The sequence below is a fragment of the Achroia grisella genome, unplaced genomic scaffold (assembly GCF_030625045.1).
Source record: "Achroia grisella isolate CSIRO2021 unplaced genomic scaffold, CSIRO_AGI_Agris_v1 utg848, whole genome shotgun sequence".
Lineage (NCBI taxonomy): Eukaryota > Metazoa > Arthropoda > Insecta > Lepidoptera > Pyralidae > Achroia > Achroia grisella.
Window position 1 is genome coordinate 1,114,120 of NW_026713041.1, and position 12,443 is coordinate 1,126,562.

Consider the following 12,443-nt stretch of genomic DNA (forward strand, 5'->3'; position numbering starts at 1 on the left):
AATTATTTTTATGCTTTGCAACTTGCTTCGGAGAAAAATAGCAAAAAGCCAAGGACACGTGGTGTTCCCAGGCGGTCACCCATCCAAGTACTGACCACGCCCGATGTTGCTTAACTTCGGTGATCGGACGAGAACCGGTGTATTCAACGTGGTATGGACGTTGACAAATGTTATTTCGAATACTTCATTCAAGAACAATTTGTATAATTTTTCTCATCAATTAAAATAAACTGCTTTGTTGATAACAAATTCACCCGAATTCTGGTGATTCTGTTCTAAAAACAAATTATAATTGAATTAAATCTACAAATATCAAAAGAATAGAATTGGCGAAAAGCCAACGACACGTGGTGTTCCCAGGCGGTCACCCATCCAAGTACTGACCACGCCCGATGTTGCTTAACTTCGGTGATCGGACGAGAACCGGTGTTTTCAACGTGGTATGGACGTTGGCAATCGACATATTTAATTTTATGATTATACTTTAACATGAAATTAAAAATGTCCTTAATGAAATAAAAATCTATGGTTGCCAGACACTCGCCAAGCACTTTTTTTGATAAACGAAAGTATATGATTGATTTTAGGATTTATAATTCGTGCTTGTAAAGATTTTACTGACGTACAGGCTATTAAAACCGTGTATTATGCATGCATTTTAGAATACGCAAGCCAGGTATGGTCACCGCAATATTCAGTGTATAAAAACCATATAGAGCGAATACAGAGGATATTTGTAAATCATCTCAATTATCGGCTTCGTGTGTCCTCTACCTCTTATAATGAGGACTGCCATCGGCATGGTCTTCTCACACTAGAAGATAGACGTAAAGTGTTGGATATGTGTCTACTTCACGATATCGTACGTGGTCGTTTTGACTGCGAGGAGCTGGTAGCTGCCGTGTCTTACCGTACACCGTCGCGCCGCACACGGCACACCCCGCTTTTGGCAGTACCTCGCCGTGCCTCAAACTATGCAACTAACTCACCCCTCGCTAGAATTCCTCGTGTATACAATAACGAATTTCATGACGTGGACTTGTTTTTTCACACAAAAGGTACATTTAAAAAGCACATTGTTAAATATATAAGTGACAGTTACGAAGCGATAGTCTAGTATCTATAATATGCACACTGCATACATTGTATGGACAAATTACCGGCATCAGTGTGTAGTATATATTATATGGAGATGTATAGCTTCCACACTCATTCATTCAATCATTTATTTAATTCATTTTTTTTTATGTGATCAGTTTAATTCGTTGATTTCCTATTTTGTTATTTTAATAATAATAATAATCATTTATTCAGCACAAAAAAAGAGTACAGAGTAAAAAAGAAAACTTAAATACTAATAATCGTCTATGCTGAAAAGGCTTCCACTCAGCTGGTGCCGCAGCGTGTCACTACAGCGCTGATTTTCAGTGGAGCCACTTGAAAAAAAGAAAAAAAGAAATAGCATTCGTGATGAATTTAAATATCTAAAATGAAGAATCAGTTAAATGGATGAATTATAAGTATGTGTGATAAATAGAAGAAAAATATATAAGGATAAAAAAGTGTTGATAGAAAGACTTTTGTGTAATATAATATAGCTTGAATATATTTATTTATTTAATCAATATATATGTATATATGATGACTGCCACGTTTAAGATTTTTGTACTTTAAGTAAATATTTTTTAAAATGATGTTTAAAAGACGAAACTACATACTTTGTGTTAATTAAGTGAAACCTATAGTAGCTTTAATATTACAACATACGTTAATGTAAATTAAATTGTAACGCTGTTGGTTTCTAATAAATAAAAAAAAAATACCAGTATATACTATGATGGTATGCTTACCCGCTAATTCCACTTACGGCCATTGTTCAGGTACTGACGGTACCTAAGCGAAAACAGTGCTAACTTCACTTATTTCTGATATCTGATTTTTGTATACCAGTTACAGAATATCATTAAAAATCAGTCAACAATACTCCCAGACATGTCCTGTTGGCAGTTTTACATCTTTTGGCGCTATAAATGCTAAAAAAATGGTATTACATGCTGACTGGCTGATCCTTAATTTTTATATATGTTATCCAGACAACTATTTAAAAACAATTTACAAACTGTCAGGCCAATATAAGGAACCAAAAATCCCCCCTTCTATTTTTATACCTCTCTAAGTACCTACATATAGGAAGTGTGAGACAATTATTAATATTATAATTAACGTCAGCTAATCGGTATATTTTTCTCATATACATATAATATTCTTTTAATATTACATATTCATACATGTAGTATGCACAAAAAACCATAAATGAGCATGCAGTATATGTATGTCAGATTAATATATTTTTATTCTTATAGCAATGTTATTAATAGAATACTTAAGTAGTGAAATTTTAAGGAATATAAAAAAACTTCAATTAATTAATGTTTTTTGCCACAGAGTTTATGGTAGGAGAACCAAAGGCAAAACCAGCCGAAACTGAGGAACAAGAGGCCACCATAGAAGAAGAGGAGGAAATGGAAGTGGAACGAGAACTTACTGTTAGTAGCTTATTTTATTTTAAACATTAACTAATGTTCACTTCACAATTTACTACAATATGTATTCGTAATAGATAATTTCTGTTGTTAACGTCCATACCATGTTGAAAACACCGGTTCTCGTCCGATCACCGAAGTTAAGCAACATCGGGCGTGGTCAGTACTTGGATGGGTGACCGCCTGGGAACACCACGTGCCGTTGACTTTTTGCCATCTCTTATAATAAAAAGAATTAAAGAGCATGATGGAAGATCGCGGAAAGTGGCAAGAGCTCCACCGACAAGAACGTAGCTCTGAAATTATGCATGAATGAATGAATAATAAAAAGATTTTATATATTATTTTTTAACTGAATCACTAGAAATTACCTAAAATACCATACCATAACGCAAGTACCATTTTATTTTATAAAACACCACTTAGTACGTACTACGACAACCTCTTTTCGTAATCGCTGTCATACCGCCATCTTTTATCTTCTACTGAGACTACATAGTACCCCATTTCTCATGGGTTGCTTTTTGAACCAGTGTACCGGTGATGACATCTATAGACCAATATTTTGTAACTGCATTGCACTGCAAAGTCCATATACATATATCCATAAATAGTTTATTTTGAGAAATCTCTACACAGGTCTGGCCACTAACTTGAAATTATAAAAAAATATTGTAATTAGTTAGCAACGTTTAGTATCAATAATAGACATCTTAAATGAATTTGTAAAGAGAGCATACAGTTGTCGATTTGTAATATATACATATATATTTTTTAGTTTAGTTATGTCACATCTATTCACTTAACATGGTGGATTATATTTAAAACTAGCTGTACCCGCGACTTCGTCCGCATGGAATTTAACTTTATTTTTCTAAAATAAAAGTAGGCTAAGTTACTCCTTACTACACTAACTAACAGCCAATAAAAGTTTCGTTAAAATCGGTCCAGCCATTTCAGGATTAGCCGGAACAAACAGACCCACAGACATACAGACAAAAATTGTAAAAAAAAATATTTTGGGGCATGTACCGTGTTTATATTCATATGCATATAGCAAAAGAACGGTTATTTCAATATTACAAACAGGGACTCCAATTTTAATTAGATGTATAGATGTATGCATAATAAAAAAGTCGCCGATTTTTTACCAATATTTCCTTTATGTCTATTCATTGTCTACATAATGTACTAAGAATGAAGAACACAGATTAAAACCATTAAAATTATATCAATATTCTCTAATCTGTGATTTAAAATAGTAATATCCAAAATAGGAGTACATATATTTTGTTTACGAACTCTTGATTCAGTATAATCACAGATAACATAATTGGTATAATGAATATTTATATATTTTTGTTAGCTTGAAGAGTATGTGATACGCGACCCATTGCTGTTCGGTGACTATCGGAATGCCCTCGATGAAGAAGAGATTCGATACTATGAGGACTTGCTGGACTACGAAGCTGTTTACTTCCTTTTCCAAGAGGTTCATTTTTTACACAATTGTTACATTATGCTTTATTACCAATTTTTTAAAATGATATTTTATATAGGAAAAGTTATTTTTTATGAATGATGATGAAATGATGCACTCGCCTGCACTAACGGTATACACTGGCGAGGCAAATAGGATGTATGATAGGATGAGCATGAACTATCGTGACGAATTGCACGTTGACATAGTACATTGCTGGCAATGGGTACATTAATCCCCGTTATTAATAGAGTATAAGCTACACCAAACTTGTATTCACACTTCGTTTCATGTATTAAATAATAAATATATCATTTATATATTTTAGTAGCGTATATATCAAAATACAGAGACAGTATCGTAAGTCACCAAACGCGAAGTACAGCGAGTAGTTGTTATGAGCGCCCCCTGATTGAAAGCGCCTGACAAATAGATCGAGTTCTATAGTGCTTATAGATGGTTTTGCTGATAGTGTTTTACACAGTTGTCAACTTACAAATTCTTAGTTGATTATTGGAATGGTCTCATGAAATTTATTATATGTAATTTGGAGTTTGTAAATAATTTCAATATCATTAAATTTGTTTCCTTTTTGTATAACTAGTGTGGCCAACAAGGTGCCGGCTAGTATAGAACAAATTGAAACCATTGACAATTTTGTGCATAAAAGCTGCAGCCTACTGATGCTAGTCATTGACAGTTGAAACTAGCATTTTTTTTTATTTATAGTTTTTCTACATTTCTAAGAGGTTATAATAATAATAGGAGTGCATATACTAGTTAGATACGAAGACATACTGCCTGAGTTTTCTGGGGGTTACTGCTGTTTAAAAGTACCTTGTGCATTCGATTTAAATTCAAATAAAAACCATTTATTCATGTAGGACATTTAAATATCTTTATCACTATACTTACCACCCTATTCAAATAACTACTTTAGTTGAAAAGGCCTGGCAAGAAACTCAACAAGTACCTACATTTTTTTAGATGTAATGGATCATTAAGTCAGTTTCAATCTTTAAAAAAAAATAGTAGGGAATGTATATATATATGTGTAATATGTCTGTTTAAATTGCTGATTAAATGTTGTACCCAGATCTTGGACGAGTTTAACGAGCGCGTGGGCAAGATGTCTGTGGTACTGTTCGAAGACTTTCTTGAGCATCTGACGCGGCTGCAGCGCATCCTGCGGATGGACCGCGGCAACGCTATGATCATTGGTGTCGGCGGCTCCGGGAAGAAGTCCATCTGTCGCCTCGCTGCCTTCGCCGCTGGTGCGTACTCCGATTAGGATCGAGGAGTGACGAAGTATGACAGGTTGTGACATTGGGGTGGTAGGAGTAAGGAGACACATTCTAAATTCTACATTCAATATATTAAACGGAAGCATATATATTGTTAGACTAACAAAAGTAATAATTTTTGTGAGGTCGCATTATAAACTCGCATTATATACATAATAATAAAATGTAGTTAACATTTTATTATGTATATGAACGGAAACAAAAATTTATATTGTTAGTCGGGTCTTTACTAATAATTTTATAGTCAATAAAGGTAATTACTTCAATTGAACCCAGATAACAATAGAAATAATGTATATTGAAAGTTTAAAAATAACTATTGGAAACAAAACATATTGCGAAAAGGATATTTGTTGGTTAATTTAATCATTTCTAGGTGTAAAATTTTGTAATATATCATGAAAAAAAATTCATATTACTCCTTATAAACACAATAATAATTTAAAATAAGCACTTGCTACGACTGTTTTAATTTTAACGCAATCTTTCGCCTTTGTTATATAACCTAAGTTCGTATTTATACATCTAAGTAATGAAAAAAAAGTTATTTTGTATAAAAGTTAGTATATATCTTTTATTTTATAACACGATATTAATCAGCAATTTATATTACTTTCATTTTCGCCTGATTAGGCTGCGATGTATTCGAGATAACAGTGACTCGGAACTACAATGAGAATACATTCAAGGATGATATGAAGAGAATGTATAATCAACTAGGCGTTGATGGCAAGAAAACTGTATTCCTGTTTACTGCTGCACAGGTCATATTCACATTTTGTTCTATGTAATATAAAATTTGGCACACCTATATTAATTACAATCAAATAGATTATTCTGTTAAATTGTGGCTTTAAAATTGTGTAATTGATTTGCGATAGATTCTGGAGGAAGGATTCTTGGAGTTCATCAATAACATCCTGATGATCGGGATGATACCGGCGCTGTTTGGTGATGACGAAAAGGATGCGATCATCAACGCTGTACGTAATGAGAGCAACGAAGCCGGTTATGGGGTCGCTAAGTATGTCGTGTTATATACTTTGAATTTTGCCTTATATTGCTCAATTATAATCAATCAATCAATTAATATAGAAAACCTTATTTTAAATCTATATGTCGTCAACGTCCATACCATGTTGAAAACACCGGTTCTCGTCCGATCACCGAAGTTAAGCAACATCGGGCGTGGTCAGTACTTGGATGGGTGACCGCCTGGGAACACCACGTGCCGTTGACTTTTTACAATTTTACTGTATTTTTTTAAGTATTATAATATTATGTTATCTGTAGTATTATATACATATTTACAGAGACGCTGTTTGGAACTATTTTTGTAACAAATGCGCTGACAATCTACATGTGGTGCTATCAATGTCGCCCAGCGGTGACATATTGAGAAATAGGTGTGTATGTGCCGTGTATAATAAATTACAATAGTATTTAAATAATGTCTAAATGCACTAACTAAACTTAAAATAAACAACAAGCTAACACTAAATTATCAGAAATAAATTGTACAAAATCGGCGGGTAGCTCTGTCTCACCTATTGCAGCCACACGGCAGTTTCTTAAGCTCTGTTTCGGTTGGAGGGCGCAGTCTACAAATTTCAAATCTAAATAAGTTAGTGAAATTAAAGGGTATAGAGGTATATGCCAGTTAGCCACTATCGTAATATAAAGGCCATCATATAAGAGGTCTTTTTATGTATTATATACACGTAACATTTGGCACTTACCAATGATATAATCTCCACAAACCTCATAATACAGAAAGACCTCTGTTCTGCCAGATATATATTTTTTTCTGACGATCGAAATGAGTATAAAATAGTCCTAGTGTCTATTGTGATCGTTGGCTTCCTCGTTAGTTTGACTAGATTGGATTTTCGTCTAGAAATCTGAAAATCTGATAAGAAAGTTGAAGTTGTTGTTGTTGAAGTTGAGGTCAAAAGATAACATAGGAATCCCTGATCAATTAAATAAATATAAAGTTTAATAATTATTTTGTTCAACAGATGTCGCAGTTTCCCAGGTCTGGTTAATAATACAACTATCGATTGGCAGTTTCCGTGGCCAAAGCAGGCTCTTCTCGCTGTCGCTAATGTATTCCTCGCTGATGTATGTAATACAATTTATAATGAACGTTAAAATCTCGAAATTACATATATTAAATCATTTTAGTCGATTTTAATATGACAGGTGTTCTAAACTAGTTTTTTTTTACTACACTGTATTGCTCTCTATTTTTATGTATGTATGTTATGCAGGTGTAATTGTTATGAATTTTGTCCTTTTTTTAATAAATAAGGTTTCCCAAAATTTCAAAGCGAAGGTATGAATGCAGATATCTATTCTATGAATTTGCTCAACCATTTTTGTTTCAATTAATAAGATTGCCCGTGTTGGAGTAATTTTAATTTCACTATAAAATAGTAATGGAAGATTATAATTAATTATATACATGGAGAGCGACAGTCTTTTTAAATCAATGTGCGTGTATCATACTACTTTTTAAATTATTATGACAGGCTAATTCACCACGTGAAATTTATGCAGCCTATGTGTTATTCTGATGTACAAGGTACTTGTACTGTAAAGTTTCGTCAAAATCCGTGTTGTAGTAGTTTTTGCGTGAAAAAGTAACAAACATTTATCCATCCATCCATACTCATAAACTTTCGCGTTTATAAATTGGTAAGATAATAACATCCTCTAATATATTTCTCAACTCGTGTACATTTTCCCCCATGAGATATCTGTATTATTTGTATGTAGCTTTTCTTTTAAATAGATATTATATAATCTTTCATTGCACCATTCACCGTTGACTGGTAGATAACGCTGCAAGGTGTTAAGTGCATATGTATGTACACAATATTTTTGTACATTTAAGTTAAATAAATGAAAATAAATATTAATCACTGTATATGTACAAATTAGGTCCAAAAAATCCCCGACGAGTTCCGTTCGATAATAGTGGAGCACGTGGTGCACGTGCACATGTCTGTTGCACGCTACTCGGTGGAGTTTCTGGTGCGCCTGCGCAGGAATAACTACGTCACGCCTAAACACTACATGGACTTCCTCACCAATTACATTTCGCTGCTCAACGAGAAGGACGCCTTCATAGTCGTCCAGGTGAGATGGCCTCTATTAGTCTACTCCCATAGTAAACTACTCATCATCATCTACTTCTTTATCCCATTTATTTGGGGTCGGCGTAATATGTTTTTCTCTTCCATTCATCCCTGTTCGCAGTCACCCATAGCACAGATAACATAATTGCACATAGTAAACTACTCGACTTGATGAAATCAAAAATATAGAAGTGAGTTGTGTCATCGTGTGGTCTTTGATTGCCAATCGTCATTACAGCGACAGTAACTACAATTATTTTCTACATAACAAACACTACATTATTCTATTACAAAAAAATATATAGAACAAAAAGCCAACGACACGTGGTGTTCCCAGGCGGTCACCCATCCAAGTACTGACCACGCCCGATGTTGCTTAACTTCGGTGATCGGACGAGAACCGGTGTATTCAACGTGGTATGGACGTTGGCATTCGGTTTATTTAATTTTGTGATTATAATCTCAAAATTAAATTGACCGAATGAAATAAATATTCATAAAATAAAGTATAAATACATCCCTATTAAAGCAAGACCTATATTAAACTTAGTATGGACATTGCGTTGGCGACTGCTCTTACTTCCTATTTTAATTCTATTTATTATCATCGACTAAAATAAAATTGTTAACAAATTCATGCTCATTCTATTATATACTATATTCTGATTTGGTCCTATAAATAATAAATATAATATCAAAAGAAATTGTAAAAAGCCAACGACACGTGGTGTTCCCAGGCGGTCACCCATCCAAGTACTGACCACGCCCGATGTTGCTTAACTTCGGTGATCGGACGAGAACCGGTGTTTTCAACGTGGTATGGACGTTGGCGATGGACGTCGTAAATTATAGAATCAGTATCGTTTTATTATATGTATTTATATATTATATATATATATATATATATATATATATATATATATATATATAATTTATAATATAATATATATAACTTGGTTAATAATAAATCCCTGATCATAATTTAAAAATTAATTATCACTTAGGTAAATATTTCAACACTTTTAGATTACTCACATTTGTACAAAAATATGTTTACACATGTGAGATATATATAAATTTAATATCGTATTCTGTGACACATATCTAGGTCTCAATAAATATGTATTTCATTCAATAACTTTTTGTTTCATAATGTACTTACATATAGATATGAATGTTACAGTGCGAACGTCTAAAAGGTGGTCTGGCGAAAATCGAGGAAGCTAATGTACAACTCGAAGATCTGAACGCTAAACTCGCCGTCCAGAAGATCATAGTCGCAGAGCAAACCAAGGAGTGCGAGATACTGCTGAAAGAGATATCTACTGGTGATATACACTGTTTTTAATTAAAAATAAATAAAATAGACTGAGAGCGTCGTGGCATAGTCGTTCACTACTCTGAATTGCGTCCGTGTTAGTGAACAGAGGTCGTGAATTTAATTCTGACAATCACCAAAAAATAAATAAAACAGACTAAGAGAACCGCATAGTGATACGGAATAGAGCCGTGAGAATCTTCTTACAAAATCTACTTAAAGTCAGAATATATTTCGTATCACCTTTTTCAGACTGCATACTTCTTCGACAGTGTTTCTTGTTTATGCTAACGTCATATCATACATTATTTAATTTTAAAATGTTTACAGCTACTGAAGCTGCAGTAGCCAAGCAGCAAGTGGCAGCAATTAAATCCGTGGAGATAACGGAACAGAGCGTAGTGATTGCTGAAGAGAAATCGGAAGCGGAGGAAGCGCTGTCGGCAGCGATGCCAGCGCTTGAGGCGGCTAGATTAGCTCTCGCCGACCTCGAAAAGAATGATATTACTGAAATTAGATCGTTTGCTACCCCACCAGAAGCCGTACAGGTATTATTTAGACAAAATATTTTGAACCACGGTGTTCTAGCGGTTTGCCACTGTTTTACTTTCGAATGGTCGCATGCAGGGAACCCCGCACTAATTATACAAATATACTTTGTCAATGTTTTGACAATTTTTTAAATTAATTTACTAATACATAGCTTTGTATGTATATGTGTCTCTTTTTTCTGTGGTTTGTATCTAATTAATCTTATGTTACGTATTTATACCTATAGCATTCCTTTATGTATATATAGGTACATATATTTACTATATGTGTTAGTATTTACATATATTATTATCTACCTTCTTATATATTTAACTATTTATTTGCATTTAATGCATACTTTTATTTAAATAATTATATTTTAACCGCTAACAATTATTCCATGCTCAGCCTATGGTTGACTGGTAGAAAATACTGCATTGTGTTTAGTCCTCCAATTGTACCATTTCTTTTTGTACTGTACGCATCAAAGATATATAAATAAATCAATAAATTATCAGCGAATTACATAGTTATATATTACCGCAGCCAGCACTGCGAGATACAAGTTTATAATTATAACTTTTTATAAAATATTTAATAGTTCACCTAGTAAATAATAGCAACTATTTATCTATAAGGGAGAGAGAATAAAATACCCATATCCTTGGAGCTTCTATATATTCGTAATTTCAGGTGGTATGTGAATGTGTGGTGATCATCCGCGGCATAAAGGACGTGAGCTGGAAAGGAGCGAAGGGCATGATGGCCGATCCCAACTTTTTACGCAACCTGCAAGAGATGAACTGCGATCTAATCACGCAGAACCAGGTTAAGGCAGTGAAGGCGCACATGAAGAAGAGCAAGAAATTGGACACGATGCAACAGATTAGTAAAGCTGGGTTAGTGATTTTAATTGCATATCGCTTGATTAAAATATAATGTACAGAATGTATTTAATAACTCTTGTAAAAAAAATATTGTTTGTAATATTTATACTCTATATTTTTTATAACAAAGAATATATTTGTATTCCGTTTTACGAGATATACTGTAACTTGTTATTATTGCATTATTTCGTTCATAGTCATTGAAAACGGTGCAGTATCACAAAGATACCATGTCATGTATTTACAGGTACGGTTTGCTTAAATTCGTAATTGCCGTGCTTGGTTACTGCGCTGTCTACAAAGAGGTGAAGCCAAAGAAAGATAAAGTGGAAGCACTCGAAAAGGAATACACCGAGGCTGTGAATTATCTATCGTCCTTGAACCGAGAAATTGACCGGCTGCAACATACTCTGGATGGTTTAAACAACAGATATGAAACGGCCATGCTGAGGCGCCAAGAGTTGCAGGAGGAAACGGATATCATGATGAGGCGTTTAGTGGCCGCTGACAAGCTAATGTCAGGGTTGTCAAGCGAACAGAAGCGCTGGACTATAGACTTGGCAGCGCTATACGTTGAACAATCTAGGCTAATCGGGAACTGTCTATTGGCGTCCTCGTTTTTGAGTTACGCGGGACCATTCTCGTTCTCGTTCCGGCAGACTATGATATATGAGGATTGGTTGGGTGATGTCTTAGAGCGAGGTATACCGTTGACTACGCCGTTTACGATTGAAAAGAATTTGACTAATGAAGTTGAAATTAGTGGGTACGTTGTTAATATTTTAGTAGAGAATGTTGCAAATTTTTACTTAAAGCCCTCCTTACACGTGTGGAGCTGTTCAAGTATTACGTAAGCAGATTTATCACAATTATTTACCCCCCATCCCCCGTTGTCAGCAAAAGTAAGCAAAGCTCTTACCCCCTCCACCCATGCTTACGTAAACATCTCTCAATTAATGTATTGTTTTTTTAGCAAAGACAATGTGAGGGTTGCCATTCGTGTAAAAAAGTAAATTACGACCGATGACGTAATCATCATACAGACTCCCCCACCCCCATGTCATCCAAAATAAGCAAAGAAAAGACCCCCCGCCCCCCTATAGTGCTTACGTAATACTTGAACGGCCCCTGTACAATATGAATATCATGTGAATTGTCCGATTACACAACATTTATAAATAAAATTAACTCTTGTTCAGTGGCAATAAAGCGCAATACTGAACACAATGAAATGCTAGTT

The 12,443-nt window shown here is 34.3% G+C and overlaps 1 protein-coding gene and 6 non-coding genes across 7 annotated transcripts in view; 3 read left to right on the forward strand and 4 right to left on the reverse strand.

The window, feature by feature from the left end:
- LOC131852361 (dynein axonemal heavy chain 10) overlaps nt 1-12,443 on the forward strand; it is an 83,630-nt gene that overhangs the window by 49,580 nt on the left and 21,607 nt on the right. Inside the window, exons 60-71 of the mRNA XM_059203031.1 lie at nt 2,446-2,546; nt 3,910-4,035; nt 5,120-5,297; nt 5,961-6,091; nt 6,209-6,351; nt 6,641-6,733; nt 7,346-7,448; nt 8,271-8,468; nt 9,651-9,795; nt 10,116-10,333; nt 11,010-11,215; nt 11,451-11,969. Coding sequence (XP_059059014.1) covers nt 2,446-2,546; nt 3,910-4,035; nt 5,120-5,297; nt 5,961-6,091; nt 6,209-6,351; nt 6,641-6,733; nt 7,346-7,448; nt 8,271-8,468; nt 9,651-9,795; nt 10,116-10,333; nt 11,010-11,215; nt 11,451-11,969 — 2,161 coding nt within the window. The remainder of the gene's footprint in view (nt 1-2,445; nt 2,547-3,909; nt 4,036-5,119; nt 5,298-5,960; nt 6,092-6,208; nt 6,352-6,640; nt 6,734-7,345; nt 7,449-8,270; nt 8,469-9,650; nt 9,796-10,115; nt 10,334-11,009; nt 11,216-11,450; nt 11,970-12,443) is intronic.
- LOC131852440 (5S ribosomal RNA) lies at nt 47-165 on the reverse strand. The gene has a single exon (XR_009357936.1). It is a non-coding gene; the product is annotated as a 5S ribosomal RNA (ribosomal RNA).
- On the reverse strand, nt 336-454 carry LOC131852431 (5S ribosomal RNA). The gene has a single exon (XR_009357928.1). It is a non-coding gene; the product is annotated as a 5S ribosomal RNA (ribosomal RNA).
- On the forward strand, nt 2,633-2,751 carry LOC131852429 (5S ribosomal RNA). The gene has a single exon (XR_009357926.1). It is a non-coding gene; the product is annotated as a 5S ribosomal RNA (ribosomal RNA).
- Nucleotides 6,449-6,567, forward strand: LOC131852444 (5S ribosomal RNA). The gene has a single exon (XR_009357940.1). It is a non-coding gene; the product is annotated as a 5S ribosomal RNA (ribosomal RNA).
- On the reverse strand, nt 8,780-8,898 carry LOC131852433 (5S ribosomal RNA). Its single transcript, XR_009357930.1, has one exon. It is a non-coding gene; the product is annotated as a 5S ribosomal RNA (ribosomal RNA).
- Nucleotides 9,180-9,298, reverse strand: LOC131852432 (5S ribosomal RNA). The gene has a single exon (XR_009357929.1). It is a non-coding gene; the product is annotated as a 5S ribosomal RNA (ribosomal RNA).